At 39.4% G+C, this 23,762-nt stretch overlaps 1 protein-coding gene across 3 annotated transcripts in view; it reads left to right on the top strand.

Annotated features, from left to right (window-relative positions):
• Positions 1-23,762, top strand: part of TOGARAM1 (TOG array regulator of axonemal microtubules 1) — a 1,826,974-nt gene that overhangs the window by 1,315,915 nt on the left and 487,297 nt on the right. For all 3 annotated transcript variants that reach the window (XM_044074274.1, XM_044074275.1, XM_044074273.1), the window contains exon 17: positions 11,990-12,116. In XM_044074274.1, the coding sequence (XP_043930209.1) occupies positions 11,990-12,116 (127 nt within the window). The remainder of the gene's footprint in view (positions 1-11,989; positions 12,117-23,762) is intronic.

Genomic DNA, 23,762 nt, shown 5'->3' with positions numbered 1-23,762 from the left:
CTACTCGTGTTTAATGCATTGCAGTTCCGCATTCAACACAAGTAGCTCCGTATTTAGCGATTTTTGATTGGCCCGTATATCAGCATATGGCCAATCAAAAATCGCTAAACACGGAGCTTCTCGTGTTTAATGCGGAACACAAGAAGCTCCGTGTTTAGCAATTTTTGATTGGCCCGTAATAAAAAAAAAACAAAAAAAACAAAGCGGAGGCTGGCCGGGATTTTAACCGACAGGGCAGGACTCGGGATCAGGCTGCTGATCTCAGGACAGTCCCACCCAAATAGGGACTTCTGGCAACCCTGCTGCCACCCCTGTGAAGCAACCTTTTGCTTCATGCTGCAAACTTTTAGGAGTATGCAAAGACTGACCTCAAGGTACAGTGCTCTAACATTACATCAGGCCTATGTACCGCAGTATGTTGACCCATCTCACAAAGGTAAATTTAAAGTTACTGGCATTTAGTGGCAACAATGATACATTACAACAACTCTATATACAGGTCTGCAGTTAGGTGAAATTGTGCCCTGGACCTACTGTTTCAACACACACACACACACACACACCCTCCAGTCCTCCCCTCTGTTACCTCCCATCTTGGGCTACCATGCATATTACTTTTTTCTTCCTTTTCTCACATTTTGCTTTACTCTTCAGCTCTTTCAAGAAGACATACTTTCGGATGCTCTGAAGTGCAGTTTATTTTTTTTTATCCTTTTTACACAACCTCTTCATCTAATGGTGGCTTGGAGAGAAGTTATGGTTAAGGAATGAAATTCATTCTTGCTGTTCAGCTTTGGTTCTCCTTGCATCCTTTCAACACACCTTTCCTGACAAAGACAACTCAATAATAACCATTTAGGAAATAACTCAAATAAGGCAGGGCCCAAGAAGGCATATGGTTATAGATGCTCTGGGATGTATTTTAGAGCATTTTCCCAACATTTTAATCCAATTGTGGCCTAAACAAAAGTCATGAGTAAGAAAAGAATTTCAGTCTTATTTTTTTTTTCTTTCAAGGAAGACATAAGCTGTGCCCAAGACTTAATGTTCAAAGCTGACAAAATAGTAGCTCACAATAAACTAACAAACCAGTTGTTGTATGGAAATACAGCTCCTGTCTGGGAATACTACCTGACTCCCTAACCCCCCCCCCCCACCAAAAAAAAAAAGACAAGTCACTACCCTATGCATCTTTTTGGTGTTGGATTGGGATGAATGCAGAGGTTCAAACTGCCACAGTCCCGTATTTAAAATGACTGGTGACATACATATAGATAGCATGCCTCCTCACACCTAACCTCCAAAGTCAGTTACCTATATATGTGCCTGATGCGTGATTATGAGGAAAGTGGAAAAAAATGATGACAGCAATGTATTCTACTTTGTTCCTCCTAGACTGTACACTGTCCCTACGCAAGTTATAGTAACCTCCTTTGTATACCTCTCAGGTCTGTGAGAAAGGAAGGAATGACCACACTGTCCTCTGCCCACTTTTATATACCTCCTCATTCAGGAGTAATGCATACTAATCACTGTTACTAATTTCACAGACCTTCCCTGATTTTGCTCATAATTTTGCTCTGTCCTTTATAAAAAGTTTGATTTGCTGGTAAATCATTCAGAATTACACACAGTAAATAAAGTCAGACATCAGAGTTGTATACTTCTTATTGTCCAAAAATGCATGTTGATGCAGGTGAATTGGAGTAATATTTAAAACGTTTCCTGATTATTCTGCTATTATTTTGGCATTACGCTGAATTCTTCAGCAAAGAAGTTGATAGTTAAAGTATCTCATGTTCTGCCAGTATTCACAAAACTCTCTGAAAGAGAAAAGCATACCTGAAAATTGGAAGCATCAGCTCTTCTTAAATCCAAGGTTCGCAGTGAACTCAGTCACTCTGGGCTACTGATCTCTCTAGTGCTTATCTCGCTTATGTTCATTATCCTAACAGGGTCATATCACAGCTTTGTTCAGTAAAAGAGTATTATCAGGAAATTTATAACACTTTTTTCTCCTCATTTTCCCCCAACCAGTAGCTGCTTTTGTGCGGCCTCCACACAGTCAAGGATCATTAGCCGCCTCCCCCACCCCCCAGCATCCACAGGCATTACAGGTATCTAAATCTGGCTATGTTAGTGTTAATGACAGAAGGTCCACCAGCAGGGTTTAACTAAGCCAGAAACGATTTGTCAGTGGCAACATATTTAATGGAATTGTGAAACCTGTTGTGTGATAAAACACTGTTACTATAACCAGAGATATGTTTGAATTTTAAAGGAGATACAAATAAAATGTATTACTCATTTGGTTGGTTGGTTAAGTATACAAGATTGTTGTACTAGCTTTTTGTTGGCTTGAAAGACATGTTACAAAATGTCAAGATAAGATAACTTGCTGTGGTTGGGGCTCCCCAGGAACAGGGGCTCCCAGCAACCTCAGAATTCACCGGTGCCTAAAGATGGCTATGTTATCAGTATGGAAGCAGGGAAAGGCATGGTGTCAGCTGCCATTTTTAGGTATTCATTTGAAAGTTGTTCAGCAGCTAAAGAACTTGGCTTTAGTTTCAGTAAAATTTTCTTATGGTAGAGGTGGAGACTGAAAGGAAGGAGAATGACTGTGGCTGGTGAGGACAGGAAGGGGAACAGGATCAGAAGTTTCAAAATAATTAGTTGTTTATTTGTTAACTGAAATGTTGGTGCCAGTGACAATATAACCATTCGATGAAAAAACACGAACTAAAAACAGCTGACCAACCAAAAAGTAGTACCACGGTCAAGAAAGGCAAGAGAAGAAATAATCCAGGCAATAGCGTACACCAGTTGTATTGTCCGCTTTCCTCAGAAAGACTTCATCAGTATAAAGCTAAACCACAGAACAGCGTATAAATAGTGGTGATAATAATCAATTAAACAATTAACAATTTTGATTGACACATTTTAAAAGCACCACTACTTTAAGTAAAAAAAGAAGTAATATCTACGTCTTTATTAATAAATAATTTTCTGTATTTTAAAAAACATTTAACATTAATGGCATCGTTTAAACCAGGAAATATATCAGATTTTAATTTAATCTGCCAAATGGTTTCACGTTGCTCTAAATAGTTTTTAAAATCCCCTCCTCTCATGTCTGGATTAACCACTTCTAAAACAGAAAACAAAAATTTTTTAAAAAAAGAACAATTAACAGAATGCTTGTACAAAGCATTGGTGTCATCACTATTACGAATACTGTAAAGGTGCTCCCTAATACAAGTTTTTAAGGACCTTGTAGTCATGCCAATATAGAAAGCAGGACAAGTTGAGCACATACTAATGTAAACTACTCCCTTAGTATTACAATTAACAAAATATGGCACACTCAAAGTTCTGTCTAAAGTGTTAATGTTGATATAGGGACCCTCAGAAATGTAACAACACATGTTGCACTGATGGCAACAATGCATACCTCTTTTGTCAGTTTTTATGGCAGAATGATGATTGTCATTAAATTCTAAAGCTTTCTTTAAATTATAATTATTCTTTAAAACAAATAAAGGTCTATCGCCCAAAACATCATAAATATCAGAATTACCCTGAATAATCCTCCAATTGTTAACTAAAGTTTGCTTAATACATCGGCTATCTACAGTCATATCCAAAGTAGAAATTAAATTGCTTTCAATATGTTTATTGGAAGAAACTGTATGAAAGCCCGTAATAAGCACAGAAATGTAATTCAAAGGTGGTTGATAAATGGACGTACGTTTGTTAATAATTTCTTCACTAGTTTGTTTTAAAGCTCCTTTATTGTACCCTCTCTCAATAAACATATTAGTGATGATTTCAAATTCCTCAATTAAATCACTATCATTTGACGTCATGCGACAAGCTCTAATGTACTGTCCTCTAGGAATATTATTAATAATATGTCTAGGGTGATTACTAGAATGATGTAAGTAACTATTGGTGAAAGTTGTTTTACGATAAATACGACTGTGAAATTTAGTATCAATCTCATCCCACCAAAGTAAAACATCTAAAAAATTAACTTTAAGTCCTGCACAACTCCTGGTAAATTTCAAATAACTAGAAAGCGAGTTAACCTCTGAAACAAATAAATCAACAGTTTCCAAATTACCTTCAATGATAAACTATTAAAGGATGAGATAATGACTATTGAAACTGGCTTAAAAGTTATGTTCTCTGACATTGAATTTGTTGAATTTTTTGACTTTATTTGACGATGTAGAACAGCATTCTATTGAAGTAATTAGTCGCAAACAGTCAAAATTGGCGCGAGACATTACTTCATACAATAACAAAACTGCATATGATAATTTTGTCAGTAATTACAAAGGCAATAACAACAACCAGTATAGAATCAATAATACTAAAGGACAAAATTTCAATAGCCAGAGTAAGTGAACTTATAGTTTAGTCGCTTCTAAGTCCGGTTCTGCTGAACAGCATTTTTTTGCCAGGAACGATTCTAAAGAAGATTTCTCTCACGTTCCTCTTGTTGAGGCTGACAAATGTGAACAATGTGAAACTCCAACCATTAATTCAAATGCTGATGTTGCTATAGTTGCTGAACATTTGGAAGTTAACGTTTGTGGTGCTTCCTCTAATCCTGAAAAAGATAATTTTACTACCACTAAAATAAAAACTGGTACCAACACAGGCATTTCATCTAACAGTTCTTCTTTTTTCACCAAGAAGAACTTTTCCAACAAGAAAACTGTTCTTACAAGAAGTCGGACTTTTCTGGCATCCAATTCTTCAGGGGACGAGACCTGAATATTGTCTTGGATAGTTTTAGTGTGATTAATTTAAGTAATCATTGTTTTTCTGAAACAGAGTTAAATGTTCTTAAATATGGTTTAAATTTTGATGTTCTTCATTCCACATTGCTGCAGTCCTAACTATTGGTACAAAGTGAATAACTGTATTGAAACAGATACCTCATAGGGATTACCATACTTTGTGTATACCTTGTTTAGGGCCTGATGCACTATTAAGAGAAGGTTAGACTGTGCCAGGTTAGTGTTTGGGGACAAAACAGCAAAGGAGGTTTTGCCAGGTGTTTCTTTGGAGTCTCAGGAGAGACTTTACTGTTACAGGATGTTTCCTCTCAGGAAGTAGGCCAGGCTGAGGGGCTTCTCAGGTGGCTGTTCTTCCCTCTCTTCCTAAGGTGGTCAGAGCCTCCCTTCTGTTTCCAAGCTTCTTTGAGGGCAGGCCGAGTTTTGCTTCAGTGGCGGTTTCTCCTAGTGCTTCAGGGTCTTTCGCTAGAAAACATATGCTTAAAATGGCAGAGGATTTGATTACTATGATAAGGGGTTCTATGCCCCTCCTGATAAGAGGCCTGAGTCTGAGTTTGAGAGTTTTGAGCAATGCTCGAGGCTTCTGAGTCTTCGCTGAAGACTTGCAGGAGTTCCCTCCTTATTCTGATTCTGATGTGGATGATTCTACTTTCAGAGACTCTGCATTCCATGAGGGAGCATTTTAAATGGGAAGGTCAAGATTTCTCTGATTCCAGCACAGGCCTTTAGCTATACCTCCTGTTTTGAATGTAGTGGAAGATGTTTTGCAGAGGCTTCCTGAATTGCCTCCTGCCCCAGTTAAACCGGATAGGTATTATAGGGTGCCTGAAGCTCGAAGGCCTCAGTTGTTAAAAATCCTGTCCCTCCTGATAAAGAGGCAAGGGCTTTGGATAGATTTCCACTTTAGCCATGAGGGCGTTGAATTGTCAGTTTCACATGTTAAAATATCAGAATTATCTTCTTTCACAGTTGAAATCTAAGGTGGATGCTCTGGCGGAAGGTATTGAGTGTAAAGAGTTGCAGGATTTAGCTCATCTAAATGGAAAGTGGATACAAGACAAGTGGCCTGCCAGACTACAGCATCTACATATCAACATGAAGGAGATGTTAGCAGTCCAGTTTGCATTAATGGCTTTCAAGGAGTTACTTCTTCCAGGGCAGGTGTTGATTCTAACAGACAACACAACTGTCATGTGGTACATCAACAAACAAGGGGGAACACATTCTTACCCATTGTGCAGGCAAGCAATGATTTCATGGGAGATAACTCTTCAGGCAAGGTTTCTGCCGAGCACAGAACTCCTTAGCAGATGTGTTAAGCAGACAAATCATGGATCCCCACAAGTGGAAACTGGATCTTCATGTATTTCAAAAGTTGACAGTGTCCTTTTGCACAAAGAGGTTTCATCACACAGCTTGGAAAGTGGATGCTCTTTCTTTCAGTTGGAAAAATCTTCATGTTTCCACCTCTGCCTCTTCTTCCAAAGGTGCTTCTAAAGGTCAGACAAGACAAGCCAAGGATGATTTTAATAGCTCCAGATTCTTGATTCCACATCTGTTGTCTCAGAAGGAAGGTCGTCTGCTCAATGTCTCATCTAACAGCCTGGCATATTCTGTTTTGAAAGACAGCAGGTCTCAACTTCCTCAACAAGTTTTAAATGTGATTATGGAAGCCAGAAGACCTAGTACAAGGAAAGTGTCATGAAAAATGGAAGAGATTTTTATTTTGGACTGCAGCAAAGAATTTGGAGATTTCAGAGCCTAATTTGAGTGTGGCTCTTCAATATCTTACTGAGTTATTGGACAAAGGTTTGTCTTTCTCTTCCATTAAGATTCATGCTGCAGCAATTTCAGCTCACTATGATTGTGACCCACCATTGTTTTCACATCCTTTGTTCAAGCAATTTCTTAGAGGGGCAAAGAATATGAGACCCCCAATGAGAGCTCCTACTCCTGCTTGGGATCTCAATTTTGTGTTGGAGAAACTTACTCTACAACCTTTTGAGCCTGCAGCTACTGCTGAACTGAAATATTTGTCATGGAAGACTGCTTTTTTGTTGGCCATTACTTCTGCAAGAAGGGTTTCTGAGTTACAGGCCCTTATGGCGGTTGAGCCATCCTTCCTTTATGCCTAAAGTGGTTTCTAGTGTGGCTTTAAACCAAACTATTCATTTGCCTTTATGCAGATCCCCAAAATAAAGGGGAAAAGATTTTGCACACTTTAGATGTACACAGGCAATTATTTTAGGCAGTCTCAGCAGTTGTTTGTTTCTTTTGCTTTGAGTTCTCAGGGCAAGCCTGTGTCAAAACAAACTATTTCTAGGTGGATTGGGTTTTGCATTGCATTTTGTTATTCCCATCATGGCAAGGAGGTTCCAGCTGGGAGGATATTTGGGAGGCAGCTACTTGGAGTTCAGTGCATACTTTCTCTAAGCATTACCACCTTCCTCTCTACTCTAAGTCTAGGGCTGGTTTTGCCACAGCTATTTTGCAAGGCATGTTATCAGCTCCTGCTTCCTTATGATTTGCCAGCCTCCCTTACCTCTGCTTTGGGATTCTACCCGACTGCAGCAGTGTGGAATGAAGAACATAGTACAGTTTTGTACCTACCATAAATGTAGATGTTCGAGGATCCACATTGCTGCAGTCCAATTTACTCAGTCCTCCTTCCCTCTGTCTTTAGGGGTGGTTGTGTAGGTGAGGTTATATTCTGCTAATTTTGTATATTTTGTATATATATATATATATATATTTTGGTGCAGATATGTTGGGAGTTTTGGTTTTGGCCTTATCTTTTCAGGGTCTTCTGACATCTGGGGCAAGAAAAGACCGGACTACCCAATAGTTAGGACTGCAGCAATGTGGATCCTCGAACATCTACATTTATGGTAGGTACAAAACTGTACTTTCCTAGTACTAGAGCTAATTTTAGTAAAACTGTTGTAGATATCAAGAAATATACAAGGAAATTGAATTTGTTTTATTTGATGAACAGTGTTTCTAACAACAACAGGGCTTTAGTAAAACCCTCTCATTATACTCCTAGTTTACATCGCATTTTAAAAGTGTTTGAGGAATTCTGTATTCAGGACATTAATCAGATGTTGCATTGTAACCCGAACACTTTTAGTAATTTAAATGAAGATCAAAGGAAGGCTTTAAATAATCTTAAGTCATTAAATAAAGATTTTAGATTCATGAAAAGTGACAAAGGTGGCAACATCGTAATTATGGAACAGGCAACTTATAAAAATAAAATGGTGGAAATTTTAAGTAATTCAGAAGAATATGAAATAATTAGTCTTCATCAAATTTTAGGTAGATAACGTTTAATTTACTCTTATTTATATGAAGCCCTCATGTCTGGTGATATTAATTATGAAATTTATGATTTTTGTTTAGTGCAGGAACCTAGGATTGGAGTTCTTTTTGGCATCCCCAAAACGCACAGATGTTTATTAAACCCTCCGTTTAGGCCAATTGTTTCTTCACCACATTCTATTACTGAAGGTGTATCTCTTGTTATTGATGCTATGTTGGGACCCGTGTTGGTAAATGAAGTTTCCTACACTAGGGACTCCTGGCATTTTTTAAATAAATTGAATCTGTATGCACATAATGGAACCTTTGATCCACAGAAGCACATTATTTTTACAATTGATGTTGTTTCATTATATACCTGTACACCTCATGATGAGGGTGTAGAAGCTGTACGTTGTTTTTTATCAAAGAAAAATACAGGACTTAGTAGCAACACTATCTCTACTATTTGCAGTTTTCTAGACATAGTTCTAGATAATAATTTTTTTCTTTTTGACAAAACATACTACAGGCAAAAGAGAGGTGTTGCTATGGGTTCCTCTGCTGCACCTGCCTATGCCAATTTGGTTATGGTGTGGTGGGAATTTGAGTTTTTACCTTATTTAAACAATAAGTTTCATATTTCTTTTTTTTTTGTCGTTTTATTGATGATTTATTCTTTATTATTGAAGGTAATTTGGAAACTGTTGATTTATTTGTTTCAGAGGTTAACTCGCTTTCTAGTTATTTGAAATTTACCAGGAGTTGTGCAGGACTTAAAGTTAATTTTTTAGATGTTTTACTTTGGTGGGATGAGATTGATACTAAATTTCACAGTCATATTTATCGTAAAACAACTTTCACCAATAGTTACTTACATCATTCTAGTAATCACCCTAGACATATTATTAATAATATTCCTAGAGGACAGTACATTAGAGCTTGTCGCATGACGTCAAATGATAGTGATTTAATTGAGGAATTTGAAATCATCACTAATATGTTTATTGAGAGAGGGTACAATAAAGGAGCTTTAAAACAAACTAGTGAAGAAATTATTAACAAACGTACGTCCATTTATCAACCACTTTTGAATTACATTTCTGTGCCTATTACGGGCTTTCATACAGTTTCTTCCAATAAACATATTGAAAGCAATTTAATTTGTACTTTGGATATGACTGTAGATAGCCGACGTATTCAGCAAACTTTAGTTAACAATTGGAGGATTATTCGGGGTAATTCTGATATTTATGATGTTTTGGGTGATAGACCTTTATTTGTTTTAAAGAATAATTATAATTTAAAGAAAGCTTTAGAATTTAATGACAATCATCATTCTGCCATAAAAACTGACAAAAGAGGTATGCATTGTTGCCATCAGTGTAACATGTATCGTTACATTTCTGAGGGTCCCTATATCAACATTAACACTTTAGACAGAACTTTGAGTGTGCCATATTTTGTTAATTGTAATACTAAGGGAGTAGTTTACATTAGTATGTGCTCAACTTGTCCTGCTTTCTATATTGGCATGACTACAAGGTCCTTAAAAACTCGTATTAGGGAGCACCTTTACAGTATTCGTAATAGTGATGACACCAATGCTTTGTACAAGCATTCTGTTAATTGTTCTTTTTTAAAAAAATTTTGTTTTCTGTTTTAGAAGTGGTTAATCCAGACATTTAGAGCAACGTGAAACCATTTGGCAGATTAAATTAAAATCTGATGTATTTCCTGGTTTAAACGATGCCATTAATGTTAAATGTTTTTTAAAATACAGAAAATTATTTATTAATAAAGACATAGATATTACTTCTTTTTTTACTTAAAGTAGTGGTGCTTTTAAAATGTGTCAATCAAAATTGTTAATTGTTTAATTGATTATTATCACCACTATTTATACGCTGTTCTGTGGTTTAGCTTTATTCTGATGAAGTCTTTCTGACGAAAGCGGACAATAAAACTGGTGTACCCTATTGCCTCGATTATTTCTTCTCTTGTCTTTCTTGACCGTGGTACTACTTTTTGGTTGGACAATATAACCATTCCATTACATGCAGAATGATTTATTATCACATAGCTCTACCAAGCTGCCCATCAGCCTTCTCATGATCCAGTCAGGCCTTTTGCCCTCCTTAAGGCAAGAGCCGATCACAGAAAGCCACCATCCATGCTGCCATCAGGATTTTTCTGCTTTCACTGTGGGGGCGTGGCTTGGATGGAAGCCTGAAAGTAGCATTTATTCTCTGCTCTGCAGTACTTTAACTATCTTGACAGGAATTATTTTCAAAAACCACCAAAATTATCTTCAAAGTAACCAAATTACAATCTAGAACTCATAAGCTTTCTTTTGGTGTATTTTTCAACTTATAAACTTTATATTTTCCTGTCAAAATTAACTAAAAGACGAAAGGGAGAACTACAACTGGGAAAAGATGAGTCTTCTCAAATCCACACAACAGGAGAACTCCACGAAGAAGGAGATACACTCAATCCTTTCAAACATCCAGGGCTTAGTAACTAAAATGGACAAACTGGACATCAAATGGACAGAATTAAGGAAGACTCAAACAAACTGAAATATTGAGTGAGATCTTAAAACAACAAAAAATCCAGATATCACCACCAGAAGAATCAGTTTTAGATATTGACTGCAGACTGATAGAGAGAGAGAAAAACAATGAACTCCTTCTACAACAGAACAACAAACTTATTAACAAAGTGGATGATTTAGAAAATCGATCCAGAAGGAACAACATCAGGATCTATGATATACCAGAGGGAATAGAAGGAGATAATGTAGTGACTTTTTTAACAGCATGGCTTTCCAAAACCTTAAACTTACCAGAGGCTCTCTCTTTTGGTGTTGAGAGAACCCACAGAGCACTATATAAAGTCCCATCTAACAGCAAGAACATTTACCCATGATCAGTCATTGTAAAATTCATATCCATCCAGAAGAAGGATCTCATCTTGAAATCTGCTTGGGCTCTCTTTCCCTTTAAATGACCAGGTAATCATATTTGACAATGACTATTCTATGGCTGTCCTTTCAATAAGAAAAACTTTCATTCCCCTTGTTAAAGCATTAAAGCAAGTTGGTATGAAGGCACAATTGATATACCCTGCCAAAATAAGACTTTGCCTGCCAGATGGAAAAAGAATCTTTGAATCTCTTGAAGAAGCAAATCCTTTTATAAAGAAAAAAAACCCTGATAAATACAGAAGAACATATGGATACTACATCTACTTTGAAAAGACAAGCAACAAAATCTGACTGGACTGTAAAAGAGGATTTTTCCGCTTTAAGGCTTTAGTCCTTCTACCTGACAGCTGACATACATTCTCGCATATGCAAGGGCCTGCTATGACTTTTTCCAGATGTATTCCCTGATAATGCTCCCATTTTACCACAGCTTGGTAGAGTGTCCCATGACCATAGACTGTATGCTATACTCTTGTTTCATCATAGAAGTCACACTGCAGTAGACCAGACTGCCTTCTTGCTTTCAGAACTGGAACACTGGCATCAGCTGATTGCACTTACACTCCCTAACTGACTCATCTAACACCAATGCAGCTTATCGGACGTGGGTTACCTGTATCATAGTCAGGGCTTTATCACAATATGCCATGGAGACTTTCCATGGCATATTTCCAACCCTACCTTCATAATTTTTACTCTTTGTATTTGCTTTGTTCTCTTTATTTGGAGGTGTGTGTCTAGAGCAGAATATAAGAAGTCAAGCATGTGGTTTCTAGAAGGCATTTATTACTTTAACAATGTCTGTAATGTGCAGTTTTTAGACTAAATGAAACCTTGCTGATAGGCTAAAGTGATGATATTAGAAATATGAAATAATTATATTCCTTAATTTTAGGTATTATGGACGGAAGATGCTTGAGACAATGATGTCCTACCAAGACTTTGACAAAATACTTGAGAAGTACTTATCGCCAAAGGATTTGCCTTACATAAAAGAAACAGTTAATAATATACGTCAGAAGGTAAAATGAAATAAAATTGATTCAAATATGTAATTTAATGAGAGTTATACTGTAATGGATAAAAATATGACTTGAGTGTTTGTTCTTCCTACTACTCACGGGTTCTGACCTTGCATCAGCATCTCTGGACAAGGGCAGCATTAATTTAGTAGAAATAATCTTTAATTCACTTATATCAGTTATAAGGATAAGTTATGCAGATGTATATATGTACAGAACAAAAGGCCTTACAGATATTTAAATGTGTAGCATAAAACCTTAGCATTGCTAAAAGTGCAGTTGTGTAAAATCTTACCATAACAGTAGATGTCCTTACCTTCACTGCTGCAGTTTTCATTACGTATGGGATTCCCTGCTGTGAAGCCCATTATCTGGCCAGTTTACCAAAGCCTATCATTCCTTTAAGGTATGCTAAACATCACCTACACACTCCTTTCATAGCATAGGGCATAAAGGTAACGTTCAGGCATACCATCCTCAGAAGTGATTGCCCCATTAGGAACAGCAGACCAAGGAGAACCAAAGAGAACCTGCACATCCAGGAAAAAAAAGACTAGGGGGATGGAGGGAGGAAGTGAATACCGCAATAGTGAAAGCAAGGACATCTACCATTATAGTAAGATTTTACACAACTGTACTATATCCTTACATTCACCATTGCAGTATTCATTACTTATGGGAGAGTGCCAAAGCTCAAGAAGAAACTTAGGAGGAGAAAGCAGCAGTAGAGCTCGCTAAGAAACATTAGCAAAACTAGCTGTAGCTCCTGAAATGCCATCTAACTTGTAGTGTTTAGTAAAGGTATGCACAGAAGTCCAGGTAGCTGCTTCAAGAATAGAATTAGTGTCTGAGCCCTTGAAAAAAGTAACAGAAGAAGCCACAGCTCTAGTAGAATGAGGCTTTACAGAAGAAGAAGCCTCTCGCCACTAACAGTGTAACAGAAAAAGTAGCCTTTGAAATCCAGGTAGAAATAGTTTGTTTGGAAACAGCTAAACCTAAAGACCTAGGATGAAAGGAATTTAATTGGTCAGATTTTCTGATAGCTTTAGTCTTTTCCAAATAAAATCTAAGCTGTCTGTGCACGTCTGAGGTATGCAGAACTTTCTCACTGTCAGATTGCAGAAAAGGGAAAAAAAGTAGGCAAATTAATACGCTGATTAAGGGACAACTCCTTAACCACCTTGGGCATAAAATGATTAGTATGCAAGGACACCCTGTCCTCATGAAATATCAAAAAAGGTGGACAAGCCATAAGGGCTTGCAACTCAGACACCCATCTGGCAGACGTAAGAGCTAACAAAAGAACTGTCTTCCAAGAACAGTGTTGCAAGGAAGCTGAAACAGCAGGCACGAAAAGAGCCTGAGTCCATTTCTCCATAATGAAATTAAGATCCCAGGGAGGAGGAAAAGGCTTCCTGGGAGATCTAATATTAAGGGTGCCTTTAAGAAATTGCTTAGCCCCAAATCTAGAAGCTGATGGGGGAGTTAAAGGCAGACAAGCAGAAAGAACTAAGTGGCCCTTAATAGAAGACTAGGCCAAACCAGCATTGAGCAACTCACACAAATAAAAGAGAACCAAAGGAACATCCACTTTAAGTGGGTCCAGTTCATGAGAAAGACACCAAATAGAAAACCTCTTTCATTTAGACAAGTAGGATTTCCTAGTAGTAGGTTTCCTGACTTCCTGCAGGACCTATAACACGGCCTCAGAAAAGTGATGGGATAAAACCCTATCACCCACAGTGTCATTTGAAGCATGGATAGGTGGGGATGGATGAGTGATCCATTGTCTTGTGTGAGCAGATCCACCCTGTGAGCTAACTTGTGATGACTGCCCTTGGCTAGATGCAGAAGTAGAGGGGGACCCAGTGCTGTCACGGCCAAAAGGGAGTCACCAATAAGATTTTGGGAGCATCCTGTTGAATCTTGAACAGGAAATCTAGAACTGAAAGAAAGGGGAGAGGAATGCATAAAGAAACATCCCCTTCCGTAAAAATGAGAGGGTGTCCACCTTCCATACTAGAGGACCTAGGACTCTGGCACAAAACAGAGGAAGTTGACTGTTCAGATGGGAGGCAAAGAGATGTACTTGTGGAGTACCCCCACTGGTGAACAACGTTCAGAAACACATCCCTGTGAAGCATCTATTTGTGGGATTGAGTGAAGGACCTGCTCAAAGTGTCTGCCACAATATTCTGATCTGAAGGAATATAAACTGTCTGAAGTGTCACTTGATACTTGACAGCCAGATCCCATACCAGAAGTGCCAGCTGGCAAAGAAGGTAAGATCTTGTTCCCCCCTATTTGTTGACATACCACATAATTGTGATATTGTCTGTGAATACCTTGAGAGCTCCTGGAGAGAGAAGAGGATGAAGGGCCTGGTCTGCCAGTGTAAGAGATCTCATCTCTTTGACGTTGATGTGCTCCTTTTGCTGATGAGGCGGCCACACTCCCAGAACCTTCAGGGAGCCAAACATTGCTCCCCATCCCACATCTGAAGCATCTATGAAGAGAGCCTGAGAAGGAAGAGGAGGATGAAAAGGGAGCCCTGGATTCAGAAACAACTGCTGACTCCACCATAGAAGTTTCTTCTTGAGACAAGAGAGAAGAGGAACTGTGAAGTCTAGAGAATGTGCATGTTGAAGCCACACCAACTTCAGAAACCACTGGAACTTTCTCATGTGGAGTTTGGCCAGCGGGAGCATCAGCATGGTGGAAGCCATGACCCCCAGAGCTCTCAGAAACTCCCTGGCTGTAATGGAGGCCAGGGGAAGAAGCGTATGAAAATAAGAAATGATAGTTAAGGCCTTTGGAGGAGGCAAGGATGCCAGCATTGGCACTGCCTGAATCTTGCAACCCAAAAAGACATGATCCTGATAAGGAGTCATGGAAAACTTTTTGAAGTTTATTGTGAACCCCAGGCTCTGAAGAAGATAAATGGTAAAATGAAGATTTTACAAAAGAACCTCTGGAGAGGATTCCTGAATCAGCAGGTCGTCCAAGTAAGGAAATATTTATATCCCTTGAAGCCTGCAAAAAAAAACAATCACAGGAGCGAAGCATTTGGTGAACACCCTTGGGACAGTAGAAAGGCCAAAGGGCAAAGCACAGGCCTAAAAATGCCAGGAAGCAACAGAGAAATGCAAAAAACACCTGAAAAGTGGATGAATTGGAATATGGAGATAAGCATCCTTGAGATTCAGAGACACCAGAAAGGCCTGAGGGAGTAATAGAGGAAGAAGAGGCTGAAGGGACAACATCTGAAAGGAGGGCACCTTTGGAAAAGTGTTTAGATGAGAGACGTCTAGAATCGGTCTCCAAGCACCTGGGCACTAGAAACATTTTTGAATAAAACCCCTTCCCCCTTTAGGGCACAGGCCTCTCTTGAATACTACCCTGAGACAAGAGATCTAGAAGAACCTCTGGGAAAAAGGAAGTTGTTCTCAAGGAGGCTGAGGAATGCCCATAAAAGGAGGATGGGAAATCCATACCGTGAAGTATCCCTGGCGAATAATTGACAGAACCTAAGAATCCTGGATGATTCAAAGCCAAACAGGAAGAGAAATAAGAATGTGGCTGGGAACACGTGGATAGTCAGACAGCCCCTGGCTTGTCAGGAAAGGAAGGCTTTAGAATCCCTGCAGTCTGAATGGCCTTAGTAGGAGGAGCCCGTTTAGCACCCTTTTTAACTTTAGCAGGAAGGAGAGATTGCCTACGAACAAAGGTTGGATCATAGGATCATAGGAAGTTACTATACTATTGGCCCTGAGGCCCTTATAAGCCTAGCAAAGAGTTTAGCCCATGTATAGACAAATCAGCACCCGATGCCCCTGTCCAGCAGGGGACACAGGAGGAATCCCGGGGATGTCTTTTCTATTTCCCTTCCAGTTATCCTGGCTGCACTTAAAAAGGGGTAAAGAGGTACTCTGCTTGACGTGGAGAGGGAGTCTATTCCACAGATGGGGGAGTCTCTGGGACACAAATCTGTCCCACCAACAAGTCCTATTAATGTCGCAGACCAAGTTGAGGCCACATGTGCAGGTTGCTCGAGTGGAGCTTGACTTGTGGTATGCAGCAGTCCCATCAAGGTGGGGTCCGAGAGCGCTTTGTATGCCAGGCAGAGGTCACCTCTGAGGAGTCTGTATGAAACAGAGTAGAGGGATAGGGCTTATAGCCTATCTGTGTATGGCAGATTTTTGAGGCCCTGGATTCTCCTAGTGAGGAACCTCTGTGGTCTCTCCAGCTGCTGCATGTGCTTTGCGAGATACATGCTGCATGGAGCATTGTACTCAATAATGGGCCTTATAAGGGAAGAATACAGGGATGTTATGATCTCCTTGTCTCTGGATGAGATACCCTTACTTATGAGGGGGCCATGTAAAAAGCTTTTCATATACTGGAAGCAACGTGGTGGTCAAAATTTAGGTTGCTATCAGTCTGGGTGCCCAAATCCCTCACGACTGACTGCGTGCTTAGGACATTGTTATTAATGTGATAATTTGTGGGGTTGTCACTCTCCCCAAAGGGGATGATGATGATGCATTTTTTTGTATTTAGCTTGAGGCCATGTTTCTGACACCAGTCATTTGTTTGGATGAGACCCTCTAGGAGAATGTCCACGTCACTAATGGAATTAATGAAAGTGCCCAGCTTGCAGTCATCTGCAAACTTCGTCGGCCATAGCCCACTGGTTTTGGCATGCATCTCAGAAAAGTATATCCCAAGTAACAGAGGCCCTAAGACCAAACCCTGGGGTATGCCACTTGATATGGGACTGCTTGAGGTGGCTTTCCATATTTTGTCTAGATGGGTTCTATCAGTGAGCCAGTTAGCTACCCATCTGGTAACATATGGATTGATGCCTAGTTGAGAGAGTTTATCTATTATGCCTGAATGGGGAATAGTGCCGAAGGCTTTGATCAGGTCAAGGTAGGCAGTGTGCACCGCCTTCCCCTCGTCCATGGCTTTGGTGACTGTCTCAAAAAAGTCGACCAGATTTAAAAGACTTGACCTCCCCTTGATGAAGCCAAACTGTGTGGGATCAAGTGTTTGGAGGTTGCCAATGTTCTTGTTAATGAGATCCATGATAATCTGTTCCATAGCCTTACTGATCAGGCTAGTTAGGCTGATGGGTCTATAATTTTCCAGGTCGGTGGACGCTCCACCTTTGTGTAAAGGTATGACAGTGGCTGTCCTCCACTCAGCTGGGACAAAATCGGTACCCAAACTTTGGTTGAATAGGGCGCCTAATGGTGCTGCAAGTTCCTGCCTGAGTTCATATAGGATGCAGCCTGGGATGTTATCTGGTCCCATGGTGGCTGTATTTTTTGCCTTTGAGAGAGCAGTGATGACCTGATCCCTAGATATAATGGGTATGGGGCAGTTATTGGGACTTTCCTGATTTACTGATGGGGGGAGCAGAGGGGTGAAATTTTCACTGAATCTGTCAGCCAGCAAGTTTGCTATATCTACGGCATTTGTATATGTGGTGTCCTTGATTACCAGTTCTGAACAGATCTGGGTATTACCTTAGAGATTATGGACATATGTAAAGAAGGCCTTATGATTGTCTCTAGTAGATGTGGCCAATTTGGACTTGAAGTTTGCTTTGGAGGATTTCACTAGTCCTTTTATTTGCTTATTCAGGCTTAGAAGGGTAGTTTCTGTGAAATTTAGGCACAGGAGAAGCAAAGACAAGTTCAAGCTCCTGTAAGGCCTTCCCCTTGTCCTGAAGAGGCTTAAACAAACCAGCAGCCACTTCCTCAAACAAAAGTTTATTATCCAGAGGAGCATCCATCAACTTAGCCTTAATATCATTAGGTAAAGGTTGAAGTCTAAGCCAAGAATACCTCCTCAGTACTGAACAAAAAGCAGCAGCTCTAGGAGAGGCATCCACTGCATCATAACTACATTTGATAGAATGACAAACTACTTGAAAGGAAGTCCATAGACTCTGGAAGATCAGAAAAAGCAGACAGGCCTGAGAAAGAAGAGCCAACACATACCTAGACATATGAGTCTGATAATTAATAGCCCTAAAAGCTATAGTGGCCAAAGTATAAGCCTTCTTATCCAGCCTGTCCATGGTTCTGCTGTCCCTGTCAGAAGGCAATAACATGGATGAAGAAAGCAATTGAGACAGCTTATCAGAGGCTACAGACACCACAGCAGGACATTTGAACAAAAAGGAACAATCCTCAGGCACCGTATAAAACCAAGAATCAGACTTCTTGGGAGCAGGGGGCAGAGAATCAGGAGCTTTAGAGGCATAGGAAAAAACATCTAGTAAAGCAGCCAAGACAGGAGGAATAGCCACAGGTCTAGGAGATTCCATCTGCAGTAACTCCATAGTACCTCGTATTGATATCAGAAACATGGACATAATCCCAGTTAAAAAAAATTCTATCATCCTAGAGATTGTGTCCCCAAAGGAAATTTCCTCAGAAGGAGTATTGTTAGATTCCAAAATTACAACCAACAGCAAAATAGTCCAAAAAACGACAGTAGGATTCAGTTCCACAGTAAAATTTATTACACTGACTTGACTTAGCGCCTCGGCCACAACAGCCTTCAAAGAGTACAAAATTACAAAAAACACATTCCCCTATTTATACATCATCAACAGTCATTTAATTAATCAATCAATTAAACAAATGCTTTAAAATTTAAAGCAAACTTCTCCAGTTTACTTCCCTATTCAAACCTCTTGGTGTTAGCATGTCAAACTTCAATATGAAGACAGTTTCTTTTTATAATAAAACATTTTTAATTAATCTTTCATCCCCCTTCCTGATAAACACGTCTTCCAAAATTGTAGCTTTTAATAAATTAGTATCATTATCATGTTTTTCCTTAAAATGAGATGCTATAGGACTTTCCAGTCTCCGTTTCTTAATGTCTCTAATGTGTTCCTGCAACCTAATTCTAAATTTCCTCTTAGTTTCCCCAGTATAGAAAAGGTTGCAGGGACACCTCAGGCAATACATTACACCTGCTGTATCACATGTAAAGTGATTATGTGGTCTAAATATTTTCCCATTAATCCTAGAGAAACTCAATATAATATGAAAACATATATTACAATTATTACAGGGTATAGTACCCAAAGGTACTGGGGAAATAGAAGGACTAAGTGCCGGTTAAATAAAATAAGCTTTAACTAATTTATCCCCCAAAGTCTATCCTCTCTTATAAGCCACATAGTGTAAATCAGAAGTAATCCTATGCAGCAATTCATCTTTATGTAAGAATTTCCAATAATACTTTATTAGTTCCCAAACTCTGGTACTTAAACTTTTGTAAGTAGTCACAAAAAATAATGATGCTAATTTATTACAAGCTACAATTTTGGAAGAAGTGCTTATCAGGAAGGGGGATGAAAGATTAATTAAAATGTTTTATTATATAAAAAAACTGTCTTCATATTGAAGTTTGACACACTAACACCAAGAGGTTTGAATAGAGAAGTAAACTGGAGAAGTTTGCTTTAAATTTTAAAGTATTTGTTTAATTGATTGATTAAATGACTGTTGATGTATAAATAGGGGAATGTGTTTTTTGTAATTTTGTACTCTTTGAAGGCTGTTGTGGCCGAGGCGCTAAGTCAAGTCAGTGTAATAAATTGTACTGTGGAACTGAATCCTACTGTCATTTTTTGGACTATTTTGCTGGTTTTGCTGTTGGTTGTAATTTTGGAATCTGACAATACAACCAGGTGAGTCAGTGGGTTTGTAATAACCTCAGGAGAAATACCTGGCAGAGACTGGACAGTGGAAGATTCCAGTCTTATCTTTTTCACCTTCTTCTTCTCTGACGGCTGAACCTCGGGGCAGGAAGTTCCATCCATAGTACCTATAGCAAAAAGCTTAAGACGCTGGTTCTCAAGATGCAATGAAAGGGAAGAAAGCCTACTATGAAGGGTTTTCAGGACAAATGCCTAACAAATTAAACAAGATGTATGGTCATGAGAAGCTCCTAGGCAAAAAAGGAATTAATCGTGTCAGTCTTTATGGGGAATCAGTCCCCACACTGACATTTACCCTTCCTGGATGACATTAACCCCCCCAAACAGCACAAAAAAAAATCAAGAAAAGAACAAAACCCCTAACTGGGTACTTATCCGCAATGGTGAGTACTTCAGCAAACAGGGGTAATCACTGCAATTCCAACAAACAGAAAAATGGCAAAATACAGATGGAGGCTAACAGACCGATGGTTAAAAACAGCTTTCGGGCTGGCAGCAAAGAATTTCTGAGGATGGTATACCTGAACATCACCTATATGTCCTGCGCTACGCAAGGAAGTGTGTAGGTGACATTAAGCATACCTTAAAGCAACAGTAGGCTTTGGTAAACTGTCCGGATGATGGGCTTCACGCAGAGAATCCCATAAGTAATGAATACTGCAGATGTGAATGTAAGAACATCAAGTGATACAGCCATAATTCTTCCTCGCATCTCATACAAACTTTCTATGCAGTACTAATTTACAACTCATGCTTTTTTGAATGTCTTTGTAATTTCGCAGTCAGCTGCCAATTCTGGTAGAGTATTCCATTTGTCCTTCTCTTTCTCAGAACTTCCTCTATTCCAGCTTGGAGTTATTACTCTAAATTTCTTGATTATGCTACTGCTTTCTCCAACATTTCTTCTTATGCTCTTCCTCCACAGAATCATTATGTAGATTTTATTCATACTCCACCCCTTATTTAAACCATTTAATTCTTGAAGTCTAGGTTCTTCAAACTGTTTATTACCCTTGTTGCTTATTTTTTTTTCCTTTCTTTAAACTTTTTCTACTGTAGCTGTATACCAGATCTAATGAACAATATTTAGTACTCCTTTTGTGGTCAGGCTGAAGTCGGTGGTGGCTGGTGGCTTCAAAGCAAGGGGGAGAGGAGGAGGCTATAGGAAGCAATTACATGGGTAGGGGTTCTATTACAGCAGGTCAGTAATCAATGCCCTTCATTCTCACTGCTGCAATAGCCTATGAGTGGTATCATGCAGGGACACAGCACCCAGCCAGCTTTCCAAAGCTCTAACTCCTGTAGCTTTCACATGCTCTGGCTGCTGATAATATGTAGCTTTTTTGAAGGGAAATTTATCAGCAACCAGAGTGAGGTAAATCTTCAGAATTTTACTGCCAGCTTGAGGAGAAGCATTTCTCTGGCTCCAGATGAACAACAGTTAGTCAAAAGCTTCTTGCCTAACAGATAAGACCTATTTTTGGGGACCCCTTACTCTCATATTTTTTATTTAATATTTGTGGTATTATTTCTGAACTACCTTAATATAAAAGAATAGCTATTTGTGGTATTCCACCTTAAGAATACAGACTTCTGTCAGGAATTATATGTGCTTTTGCTCAACTTATTTGGCTTATTTTGCAGTTTTGTGTAGAACATTGTGATTTTATAAAAAAATATTAGTATTTGGCCAGTGCTTTTAGAATCAGAATGTGCTTTTTTCATGCCTGTTACTGTTTTTAACAGAATTGGAATGTTTCTGAGGTAGTAACTGTTCAGTGATATTTCTGATTAAAAGTTTAAGGTCTGGTGACACATTAGTCAGTGTACTGCTTGTGTTTACTAGTTTGGGGAAGGAATGTGTGCTTTGTGCTTACTAGTGAATACTTAGCTTCCCCCAGTGTTACTGACCTTACTGTACTGGTAATAACATTTTTTCTCTGGGTACAGCATGAATATTATTTCTGGCCGTGCTTCTTCCACTCTGCTTGTACTTAAAATGAAAAAACAAGTAAAATTATTGTCACGGCCTTTGATTAGTGGCCAAAGATGGTTCCACAGATCACTTACCTATTATTTCAACTCTCTCTGGTGTAGCTGTAATGGCCACTATGGACCGAGGATTAGACATGTCCTCAGGGGCTGTTTCAGTTCTTTTTTACAGGTATTGGAGAATCAAACACTTTAGCTATAGGAGTTGTCCTGGGAAAGAGACCTCTTCCCAGGGACAGTTGGCTGTCTCCTGACCATTCTTCCAGGAGGAATATTCCTAGAAAAAAGAAACAAAAACTTAATTACAGAACAGATCACCAGGTTGTTTCTGAATATTTGTCAGATGTTGTACCTTTGACTAACCGTGTTTTGTAGTCAGTCATTTCTTGTAGCTGTTTGCCTTTTCACAGTTGTAAAGCAGGTATTGCCAATCTTCTTCTTCTTCTTTTTTCAGCTTTTCCTGGTTAGGGGTGGCCACAGCAGATCACCTATCCACTTATGATTGGCAGTGGAGTTTTTACGGTGTTGAGTTGCCAGCCCAACCTTTCACAGAAGGCACACACACACGCCTAAGGCCAATTTTAGAGTATCCAAATCCACCTAAAGCATGTCTTTGGGATGTGGGAGGAAACTGGAGCACCCGGAGGAAACCCACGTGACCACAGGGAAGACATGCAGAGTCCGCACAGAAGGCACCCCAGCCGAGGATCGAACTGGAGAACCTCTTGCTGTGAGGTGGCAACACTAACCGCTGCACCACCGTGGCCGCCCTGTAATGCAGGTATTGCCAGTGAACAGTGTTTTTAGAGCATGAGGATTCTGACAGAAACAGAGGTGATTTTTCACAGGACTCCATCGCCCAGAACTCGACACTTCAGACAAGTTTTGCTGTGCACCCCACACCTCCCCAACGATATATATATATATATATATATATATATATATATATGTGTGTGTGTGTGTGTGTGTGTGTACTAACTCCATGGTCCCACTAGAGTGGGGAAAAGGACATTTTCCTTTTACTTGCCTTACAGTGCTCTACACACTGCCAGTACTAATTGTCAGTCAAATGAACTTTAGGGGAAGTGAAGTGTCAGTCATTTGGTCTGAGTCAAATGATTGTCAGTCAAGTGAACTTTCAGGGAAGTGAAGGTAACCCATCTGTGTGTGTGTGTGTGTGTGTATATATATATATATATATATATATATATATATATCATATGTATCATCATGGAACTTATAAACAATGACATTGGAAATCTCCAAACTCTGGACCCTACCCAGTTCAGGTTTGTAAAATGCAGATCATGTCTCCTAAACCTGATAGACTTTTTTGAAGTGGTCAACAAAGCCGTAGACAGGGGTAAGGTGGTTCACACAGCCTGTCTAGATCTCGCTAAGGCTTTCAACACCATCCCCCACTCTGGAGTTATAGATAAACTCACTAAACTAGGTATAAATCCCTATGTCACAAGATGGGTTGCCAACTGGCTCACTGACAGAACCCACACTGTGAAAGTAGCAGACTCTAAATCCAACTTCAGATCAGTGACAAGTGGAGTACCACAGGGTTCAGTCCTGGGTCCTCTCCTGTTTGGTATCTACTTCTCTGAAGTACAGGCTAACGCAGAAGGTCTTTGGCTAACAAAGTTCGCAGATGACTGCAAACTAGGAGCCATAATCAAAACTCCTAACGATGTGGACATCCTACAAAAGGGACTCACTGAGACAGATGCCTGGTGTCAAAGCCATGGCCTCAAGCTCAATGCCAAAAAGTGCATTGTCATCCCTTTTGGTAAAAACTCTGTACTCATGAATTACTACATAGGCAGTAGTCTACTTAACACCGAAAGTGTGATAAGAGACCTTGGGATGCAGGTGGACAGTAGTCTCTCCTTTGATAATCA

Source organism: Protopterus annectens, chromosome 6.part0 (assembly GCF_019279795.1).
Source record: "Protopterus annectens isolate FY-2018-M chromosome 6.part0, PAN1.0, whole genome shotgun sequence".
In the NCBI taxonomy this organism is placed as follows: Eukaryota; Metazoa; Chordata; order Ceratodontiformes; family Protopteridae; genus Protopterus; species Protopterus annectens.
This window is presented reverse-complemented; position numbering and strand designations above follow the sequence as displayed.